The 10,894-nt window shown below is 41.4% G+C and overlaps 1 protein-coding gene across 1 annotated transcript in view; it reads left to right on the forward strand.

Moving 5' to 3' along the window:
* ELAPOR2 (endosome-lysosome associated apoptosis and autophagy regulator family member 2) overlaps positions 1 to 9,460 on the forward strand; it is a 124,048-nt gene extending 114,588 nt beyond the window's left edge. The window contains exons 20-22 of the mRNA XM_068276166.1: positions 3,917 to 4,095; positions 6,380 to 6,545; positions 9,263 to 9,460. Of these exons, the coding sequence (XP_068132267.1) occupies positions 3,917 to 4,095; positions 6,380 to 6,545; positions 9,263 to 9,322 (405 nt within the window). The 3' untranslated portion in view covers positions 9,323 to 9,460. The remainder of the gene's footprint in view (positions 1 to 3,916; positions 4,096 to 6,379; positions 6,546 to 9,262) is intronic.
* The last annotated feature ends 1,434 nt before the right edge of the window (positions 9,461 to 10,894 follow it).

Below are 10,894 nucleotides of genomic sequence, written 5' to 3' on the forward strand. Positions count from 1 at the left end.
GGTAAACATTAACAAGCACATCCCCATCCCCTTCTTGCACCTCTGACACTGTAGTTGCCATTGTCAGGTTTTGGTGCGCCGTATCAATTGTTATGTGTAGAGTGCCTGGGGGGCCCCATTGTAAAACTTGCATCGGGGCCCACAGCTCCTTAGCTACGCCACTGACCATTTAAATTATGTCCCTATCACAATGTATAGTGCCATGGGCTTTCCTAGGGTCCTTGAGATCAGGGGCACCTGTGGGCACTAGGTGGGGGGCGTATGCAGCGCGCTGCGGCAAAAATGGACATGGCCATACAGTGAGTGGGTGTGGCCATGGGTGGGGCCAAATGTACATGAACTTAGCAGCGGTGTAAACTACAGATAACGGGCCTGCCCATCAAAATATTGGATGGAGCCCCCTGTCCTTTATTTAGATAATTTTCAATCAGTATAGGCATAGATCAAAGATGTATACGCATATACAATTTTGATTGGTCAATCACTGACCAATTTTACTAGCCCCATGCAGTAAGTGTACCAACAGACAATGCATTTGATGAACAGAGCTAAAATTGGCTAATCAAAATTGTATGTGTGTACCAGGCTTTACAGCTAATACTGTACATACTGAAAGTAGCAGGGATCAGCATACAATACAGATGGTTTAAAATCAGTAAAGGCACAGAGTAACACCTTATACTGTACACACTGGAGGTAGATCAGTACACAGTGCAGGCACTAGAGAACAGCTTATACTGTACATACTGTAGGCAGCAGAGATCAGCACACCGCAGCTAGCGTCCCGAAAAATATGAGGGTTACATTGTCGAAAAATGAGTGTGGCCATGGACCAGAATGTGGGTGTGGTCACGGGTGGAGACAAATTTACATGAACTTAGCAATGGTGGGACATTAGACTAGGACAGTGGTGGCGAACCTTTTGGAGGCCGAGTGCCTAAACTGCAACCCAAAAGTCACTTATCTATCGCAAAGTGGCAACAGCAATTTAAACTAAATACTGTACAAACGTTTTAACTCATACATGAACAGTATGGAAAATCCAAATTGAAAATAAACTGTGAATATAAACAATTTCATCCATCCTACTCCTGAAAAAATGTATTCATTTTTTTTGAGAACCTCCCAGTTTTATTTTCTGTTTTAAAAAGCTAAAAAAGTAGGTTTAATGCTATTGTCTCATATGATAAGGATTCAGCTTTTCCCATAGTCTCGCAGTTAGCAATCATGTGACCCCCAACAAGACAAATTCAGCAATCATGAGGCCCCTATCAAGACAAATTCAGCAATCATGAGGCCCCAACAAGACAAATTCAGAAATCATGAGGCCCCCAACATGACAAATTCAGCAATCATGAGGCCCCCAACAAATCATGAGGCCCCCAACAAGACAAATTCAGCAATCTTGAGGCCTCCCAACAAGTCATGAGCCCCCCAACAAGACAAATTCAGCAATCATGAGGCCCCCAACAAGACAAATTCAGCAGTCATGAGGCACATAAATAGACAGCATTTCACATAAATAGGCAGAATGCCCCCTTAATATGGTAGACACCTATCACCTGGCTTCTGAATTCTCCTCTACTGGCTGCTGTGCCTGGCAATACTGTTTTTGGCTGGATTGGGGATGATGTGTGGGCTGAAAGGCCTGGCAGTGATGCTGTGGCCTGGCTGGCGGTGATGCTGTGGCTGGGTTGGCTGGCGGTGATGCTGTGACCTGGCTGGCGGTAATGCTGGGCTGTGCTTGGCTGGTTGAAGTAAATGCTGGCCTGACTGGTGGTGATGCTGTGGCCTTTTTGACAGTGATTCTGGGCTGGTTGGCTGGTGGTGATGCTGGGCTGGCTGGCCTGGATAGTTTAGGTAGTGACAGTTGCCCCCTAGTTAAGGTGGCACCAGGAGTTCCCCAGTTTAGGTAGTGACAGGAGCCCCCCCAGTTCAGGTAGTGACAGGAGCCCCCCAGTTCAGGCAGTGACAGGAGCCCCCCAGTGTATGTAGTGACAGGAGCCCCCAGTTTAGATAGAGACAGAAGCCCCCCAGTTTAGGTAGTGAGTGACAGGGACCCCCAGGTAGATAGTGAGTGACAGGCACCCCCAGGTTAGGTAGTGACAGGCAACCTCAGGTTATGTAGTGACAGGAAACCCCAGGTTAGGTAGAAAGTGACAGGCGCCCCCCAAGTTAGGTAGTGATAGGGACCCCCAGTTAGGTAGTGACAGGCGCCCCCCTTACCTTGACGCTGGCTGTCCCCTGGGCGCGCTTAGGGCCGTTTTTAGGGGCTGGACGGGTCACAGCATGAGGGGAGAGCTTGGTAGCACGTCGGCGGGGAGGGGGGATGGTCCTCCCCTCACCTCGGGCTCTCCCCTCTTCACTCCCCTCCAGCATTAAATAGTCCGTATGCAGGTGGCGGGCAGCGGCAGATACATACCTTCCTTGCGTTCCACGGATGTTCCTCTCTCTAGCATCTGACGCAACTTCCTGTATAAACAGGAGAAACGTCCACGCTGGAACACACGGAAGGTATGTATCTGCTGCTGCCTGCATACGGACAATTTAATGCTGGAGGGGAGCGCAGAGGGGAGAGCTCGAGGTGAGGGAGGTGGGGGACTGTCCCCCCTCCCCGCCGACGTGCCACCAAGCTCTCCCCTCATGCTGCGACCCCTCCAGGTCCTAGCGGGGCGCCCCTGTTAATAGATTGGGAGCACCCTAGGACGTGTTGGGGGCACGGGCCCCCCCTAAAATAGGGCTAGCGACGCCCATGTATGGTGCCAATATTTTATTTGGAAATAAAGGTGCATTTTTCAGTTTTGCGTCCATCACTATTTACAAGCTTATAATTTAAAAAATGTTCGTAATATACCATATTCACATGCATATCAAAAAAGTTCAGATCCTTAGGTAACTATTTATATTTTTTTTTTTTTTGTATAATTGTAATTTTTTTGTTTTTCCATAAAAAAATGTATTTGGGTAATTTTGGGTGTGGGAGGTAAACAATTAATTCAGAATGTAATAATGTGCGTTTATTTCATTTAAAAAAAAATGTATGTAGATGTAGTTGTTACTCTCTCACTTCCAGGAAGCATAAGGAGGACGGGAAACAGTTTTTTTTGTTTGTTTATCAGAAAGACGGCGGTCTTTCTACCAGGAACTTAGATCAATGAATGGGAACTATTTTCCCATTCAATGATCTCTGGGCTAACGGGGGGCAACATGGGCACAGGCACGATTGCGCGCTGGAGCACACAGCAGCGCAACAGCAGCCGCCTATACGTGACTATCACGTCCAGGTGGCTTGAATGGTTATACAGTTTTTTTTATTAAAAATGCCTATTTTCTCCCCCTCAATCCCACCCTTCTTCCCCCCCTAAATTGGCCCTGACTACGATCTGTAGTTTGCAGTACCCTCTCATTGACATAAGCCTATGAGATGGTTTAGATTGTGAGCCGATCAGAAGGACAGTTAAGTGACGTAAGGGCTGTCCCCTGTACAGCGTTGTGCTAGATCACAGATGGATCCCTGCTGTGTCACTTGGCAGGGAACACGTGCGCATGCATGCACACATTCCCTGCTAATCCCCACCTCCAGTAGTGGTCCTGGGGGAGACATTCTGCGGCCGCCAATTGGCGATAGGCTGTAGCAGAGTAGTTAAAACAAGAAGTGTTAGTGCAAAATAGATTTAAAATATCAAGTATCTGGAAACAAAATAGAGCACACAGCTTGTGTTAAACATTTTTTAGTGGTTCAAAAGTTACTTGTTAATATTTAAAAAAAGATTGCAAAGCTAATTTTCAAAACAACTCCTAAATTAAATAACTTTACAAATCAAATTCCATCTCGTTATATATACTGCATAGTATTGCTTTCGGTAACCCTCTATTGTTTGTATGTAATTTGACTTGTGTGTTTTTTAATTTAAAGGAAACCCATTATGTGTGGAATGAGCCAAAACTATGCATGAAAGGTGTTGCTCTACCTGAAAAGAGGACTGCAGCCTGTGAATCAATAGACTTCTGGCTGAAGGTTGGAGCTGGCGTTGGAGCCTTTGTAGCAGTTCTGCTTGTAGCACTGACCTGTTACTTCTGGAAGAAAAACCAAAAGTGAGTGCATAGTGTAGATTCAGAAAACACTTTCTCATTAGTTTAGCTGTAAATACTATGCTAGGGTGTTGGGAACTATCAGAAAACTTAACATAAGTTTTACTATATATCAAGATATTGCAGGTGAAGGTATACAATACTTCTGAACACTAGAAATCACAATACTGCCATTGCTTGGTACAGTATATATTAATTACTTAATACGCATAGAACAGAAAACCAAAAAACAAACAAAAACTTGATTAGAATACTTATGTCTTTTAGGGCCTGTTTCCACTATGTGCGGTGCGGTGGGATTGCCGCATCGGATGCAAACTGCATTTAATGGGAGTCAATGGAACCATTTCCATTAAAGTTAATTTTTGGTCACAATGCGATGCGTAGCAGTGTGCCTAAATTTATGGATTGCATGCTGCAGTTTTCCGCAGGTTGCATGCGGGTCCCATAGGAATTGTATTGAGTCGCACTGGTACGCATCACAGTGTGACTGGAAGTGCTTGCAGTACAGCAATCACACCCAGGCAATTTGGCCAGTGGAAACAGGCCCTTAAAGAGACACTGAAGGGAAAAAAAATATGATATAATGATTTGTATGTGTAGTACAGCTAAGAAATAAAACATTAGGAGCAGAGACATAAGTCTAATATTGTTTCCAGTACAGAAAGAGTTAAGAAACTCCAGTTGTTATCTATGCAAAAGAGCCATTGAGCTCTACTACTTTCAATGTTGCAGAGAGCTCTGTCTTCTGAAGCTTATTATCTCAAGTGTCTGGCACTGTATTTTTTTTCTGCAGAGGACAGTTCAAAAGTTCACTAGCCTGCTCTGTAAAATCCTTTTCTAAATACTGAGTAGTGTGTAAACTGCAAATATTAGAGAATAATGCAATGTTCTAAAAAAAACAAAAACAAAACGATATAACTGAAAATAAATATATGAGAATATTTTCTTTGCTACTAATGTTCTTGTACTACACAACCAATTCATTATATTGTAATTTTTGTTTTGCTTCAGTGTCTCTTTAAGGATATAATGTGAAAGTATCATTATTTATACCTATATACAAACACATTTTTTTTGTGCTCTGCTCTGTCTAAACCATAAAAAGTGATGCTTAACATTATGTAATATGCAGAGACATGTAACACTATCAGATGTTTCTGTTAGTTTGTAGTAAACTTTTTACTAAAATTAGGTATAGGGAATAGACAATGGCCTCAATTCACTAAGATCATGCTGGAGATAATAAGGAAAGAGAAAACTTACCTCCACACAGTGAGATAGTTATCTTATCTCTTCATTCCTTACGTTACCTCCTCTGTAGTTAATTTACCTCCTCTGTAGTTATTTTCACACACAGTTAATTAACAGCCTGTCTTTAACTCTGGAGTTATTTTAAGGATTGGAGAGTTAACTTAAAGACAGAAGAGTTAACTTTTAGGTTTGCCTGAGGTAATATGTTTCCTGAATACTACATGCCCTATCACCATGGTAACAACTCTAGAAACGTTATTAAAGACAGGAGATAAGCTTAGTGAATTGAGGCCAATGTCTTTGCATATTATGGTAAGTTCTTCAGAAGAAAAAAACCTTGACCTATTTATAGAGTCAAAGGTTTCTCTGGAAAGAGCACATTATTTGAAAGTGCAGTGAAGTATCTATGTAGCCACTGGGTGGCTTGTTAATAGAGCAGAAAGAGTTTAGTTTGTGGCTGGGTCTTGCCCACAGTGCCAAATGTAAGCTCTACTTGGTAAGGTAGTTCGTCAGCATATGACCTATGACTTATTAGAGGCCCCTGATGAGCACCCCCTTACAAGCCCATGTTGAATCATATCCTGACAATGCGTTGGGCAGAGTAAGGAATTACGCAGATATTCAACCTTGAAGGACTGCAGGAACCAGGAAACAGTTTGGAGATGTGTTGGTTGTGTTCCACGGCACAGCCTCGTGTCCACCATTCTGTTGCAGTTGGTCCTGTGATATCCTGCAAGCAATATTGTTAGTGGACTTTAATTATTACAGTTGTTAATGCACTATTCTTTAGATTAGGATTGGACTCCCACAGAATATTTTCTGTGCACTTACTAAAATGGCTGTTGGTGAATGTAATCATGAGAGGGGAGAGTAGCTTATTCCTTCCATTACTCTTTGGTGGTGGCACATCCCATCTGGAGTTTAGTATACACATTGGTGCAAATGATTTGTATGCGGTCCCAGTTACTATGTGCCTTTCTGGTATGGTGGGTGTTTGTATAAATATATATTGAGCATCCACTTTTGTCTTTAGGCTAGAATACAAATACTCAAAATTGATTATGACTGCTAACTCCAAAGAGTGTGAGTTGCCTGCACCTGACAGCTGTGCTATAATGGAGGGAGAAGACAATGAGGATGATGTGGTCTATTCCAATAAGCAGTCATTACTTGAAAAGCTGAAGTCACTTGCCACAAAGGTAAGGCAATATATTCAATACACTATATATAATGTCTACATTAACCTCCTTGCCGGTCTAAAAAATCCGGCAAGGAGGCTCGCTACATGATAGCCGCTGAGCGGCGGCATCCCCCCACCCACTCCGATCGCCTTTCGGCGATCAGAGTATGCAGGAAATCCCGTAGAGAACGGGATTTCCTGCAGGGCTTCCCCGGTCGCCATGGTGACGGGGCGGGATGACGTCATCAACGTTGGGACGTCACAGGGAACCCCAATCCGCCCCTCAGCGCTGCCTGGCACTGATTGGCCAGGCTGCGCAGGGGTCTGGGGGGGGGGCGGCTCGGCGCGGCGAATCGGCGGCAAGCTGCGGCGATCAGCTAGCAAAGTGCTAGCTGCGTGTAGGAAAAAAAATTGTGCAAATCGGCCCAGCGGGGCCTGAGAAATCCTCCTGCGCAGGTTACCCCGAGCTGAGCTCGGGATAACCGGCAAGGAGGTTAAAGGAACTCTATCAAACCATGTGTTCTAAAATGACAATGTGCAAATGTCTAAGTAGCTGTGTAAACATTTTTCTACTGTTCATGCTAAATATCAGAGGCAAAAGCTTTAATTCATTGTGTGTAGATTTTAGCTATGTTTGGAATGGCTCATTTGCAGAGGTATGAATCTGTAAGAATCTGCAACATGACATGCTAAGAACAGTGTACCTGACAGGCTTTTGTTTCTATATATCAGGTTTCACACACACAATTATAGATGTTTATGTTGCACATTAGATAGATTTCCTCTGCTCTCTGTGAGAGAAAGCTCTGCCTGTGATGCACTGTGAAGCGAATCTCCCCCCCCCCCCCTCCCATGGCTGAGTCTGCCATCAGTATTTCAGCAGACTGCTGTCAGAAAAGTGTGAAGGGGATTAGATAACAGTAAACAGAGATAAGGATTCAAATGTATACACCAATTTCCTATCTCCATTGAAAAAAACATAACAATCGATAGGGTCCCTTTAAGTAAATACTGAATGGATCCAATAAACATAGAGGAGGAAGCTGCACCAACCTGCAAGATATTGCTTTATTGCTTCAGTGGATTAGAGGGTTACAGGTAAAAACTGTAAGCCTCGGGTAGGTGGTGGAAGCTGATCAGCTGACAGCTGTTTTGCATAGAATTATTGCTTGGGCACAACTGCATAAGTTATTACTGACACAGTTGTGACCAAGCGTTAGTACCCTGTAACCTCTGAACTGTTTAGCAATAAAGCAGTATCACGCAGGTTGTTGCAGCTTCTTCCTTGGTTATCAGATCTGCTTGCTTCCTTCTATGACCCATCGGTTGCACAAACTGAAGCCCTTCCTTTTCTGCCTACTTGTGTGTCTGTAATTGTGCATATGTTGAGGTGCTGAATCCATCTTTTCCTTCAAAACTAAATACTGAATGGTTAGATATAGTTGTTATTTGGTTTTGGCATTTAGGAAGAAAAAAAATATTATAAATGACTAGATATTTGAAGCCTATATTGCTTTAACAAGTGAAAAAAATACAAAATGTCATTGTCACGGAACAATCTCTAATATATAATCACAGACTTTTCCTCTACATGTAACTGTTAAAGTTTACACACAGTAAAACTTTTCCTAAGTTTTCTAACCTCTACCTGCTTAAAGTAAATAGTACATATAGGGTAGAACAGAAATGCCAATCTAAAAACCAGATATATATATACCGTATTTAGTTTTCAGTGACCATATCACAAAAATACAAGATATTTTCACAAATATATTTTCAAGATCGAAAATAGCATTTTCGGTATAAAAAAGGTAATAAACTGAACTAATTTCTTTTAAAACAGGGGAAAAATAAAGGGGTGACGTAGAGGAAATGTATTTTGTTCCCTTAACAAAAAAGTAGAATTTCAAGTTATTCTCTATGTTTTTAGTTTTGATTAACTGCTTCCGGACCACGCTAGTTGAAATCTATGCCGTGTTTGGGAGCTGTTATCCCTACCAGGACGTAGAGTTCAACATTCCCATGGCACACTCCCGCCGCTACAGCAATTTACGCTGCTCTCCCGCCACTACAGCTAACTCACCCTGCTTTTGGTATGATAGCAGAATTCCGTGAGACGGTCAGGAGCCGGTCACTGTGAGCCAATCTCATTGGCTCACATTGATCACATGGTTAGGAGCCAATGACATTGGCTCCTGACTGGCTCATAGAGCTCTGATGTCATAGTGATGGCACAGTGAGAGAGCTTTAGTGATGGGAGAGCAGTATGATCGGTGGTAGAGGTGAATCCGTGCGGCCTCACATTGGTAGACCCCAGGTACTGCAAGCATTTCATAACCAAAAATGCTACACTGCATTGCCATCCTTCTGTAGTTATTTGATTAATCTCAGTTGTGCAAAAAAGAATATTTTCTACTTTGTGTAGAAAATTACTAATGTAGAAAGATTGGACTTTGGGAGCACACTAGACACCAAGTGATGCCATAACTGCCCCATGAAATTGTAGCTTTTTGTGAATTTTAGAAAATTATACTAAATTGAAGTGGAAACATACCGGTAGTTTATAGTGCTATTAACTTACAAACTGACCTTGGCAGTGTGAAGGTGGACATATATTTTAATATTTCCCGACCTGTGGGGAGCTTATAGCTCTGGTCTTGGTTGTGTCTTGGAACATATAAATAAAATCCTTTCAAACTCCACTATAATCTTTTAATCAAGGTTTTATTGTTACAGGAAAAGGAACACAATTTTGAATCTGTGCAGCTGAAATCCTCAAGGCCACAACATATATGATGGACTTCATATTGCCTTCTAGACTTTAAACATATCATAGTAAGAAAGAAATCAATGTGAGATACCCATGAAGATCAATGAAGCAAGAAACAAGAAAGCAGACATCACAACAAAATAAAAAGCTTGGCTGCCTTATTACACGACAGAGTATTTTTGCCAAAAATGAAATGTATGTTGGGAATTCAAGTTAAACTCAGGAAGAGAAAAGTGATATAGACAATGTTAATTTCCTTGTGCAATGCTTGTGTATGTGGTATCACCTCATTTACCACCTCCCAATGCAACACAGAAGTGACAGTTATGCAGTTTACAAATGCTTTGTCATTTAAAATCCAATGGGGGGAAATAAAAATGAAATTTTGGTTTTCCAGTAAAACTGAAACATATTTTCAGTAGGACTAAAATGTCGTAGATTGTTATGAAAGATGTGACTTGTCAATGTAGATAAAACATTTTATTAGTTTTTTTTAATATTTAAGAAATCTAGGGTTTATATAATTTCTAAAGTAATTAGCACTGGGTTTAAATCTCTAGTTCAAGAACTTATTTTATTTTCACTTTGAGTAGAATAGTCATTTAGATTTTGTAATTCAGAACTTTAGAAAACCCAAAAAGCTCTAATATGTATTTGCTACTTGCTGCATCACTGCTGTGGTCAGGGAGTGAATACAAACCTGGATGTTGGTAACTAGGAAATGCTCACCAGTGAACTCCAACACTGGGAAGTTTACCTTTTTTTTTTTTTTTAAATTATTATTTTTTTTAATCTATACTATTCTCCTAAAAGCATAAATAAAACCGGTCCCTGCATAGGGCTTTGAAAAAATTAAGGTGCATCAGGCACTTCTAAATTGCCATTGATGGAATGATTGCAAGTAATTGGGGCTCATGGTACAATAGTTTAACAACCTTAAAATGTTTCTGGTATTAGTAACATACCTATAGGGGTAAATTTACTAAGTGTAATTTTGCTCCTAAACGGGGAGGGACCAGTTTACACTTCAGACTCTTTATCAGTTGCAGGGAATTTGAAGTGTAGCTCCAGCCAAAATTTTGGTTTTGGATAGAATTGAAAAGGGATTTTTTTTTTTTTTAGCAGTTCTTATTTGAGTAGACTTTCCATGACTTTTCTGAAACTCTGTCATTAGGATAGGAAGTTGTGAAATTTCCTAAACTAATGATCATATTCCTTTCCCATACAACTCAAAATATATATATATTTTATTTTGCTGGCTAAAGCCTATTGAGGCATTTAACCTTACTTCCTGTTTCCAGTGACTTTGCCAGAAAGTAAATAGGAAGACTACTCTCTAATAAGAGTCTGTGGGGCCTATTTAGAAGCAGGGGCAATCTGAGAGTTAAATCACCTCTTTTTTTCTTCTTCACTTTTCAGATTCAGATCTCAGGATTTATAAGTCAGATCCAAGCGAAGCAGGCACCACCTTCAGTAAATTAGTAGCTCTTTATTGAAAAAGTCATAGCCGCTAAAGCCATTTTTATCGATGACTTGTCATTTTTTATGACTTTTTCAATAAAGAGCTACTAATTTACTGAAGGTGGTGCCTGCTTCGC

Source organism: Hyperolius riggenbachi, chromosome 3 (genome assembly GCF_040937935.1).
Source record: "Hyperolius riggenbachi isolate aHypRig1 chromosome 3, aHypRig1.pri, whole genome shotgun sequence".
Lineage (NCBI taxonomy): Eukaryota > Metazoa > Chordata > Amphibia > Anura > Hyperoliidae > Hyperolius > Hyperolius riggenbachi.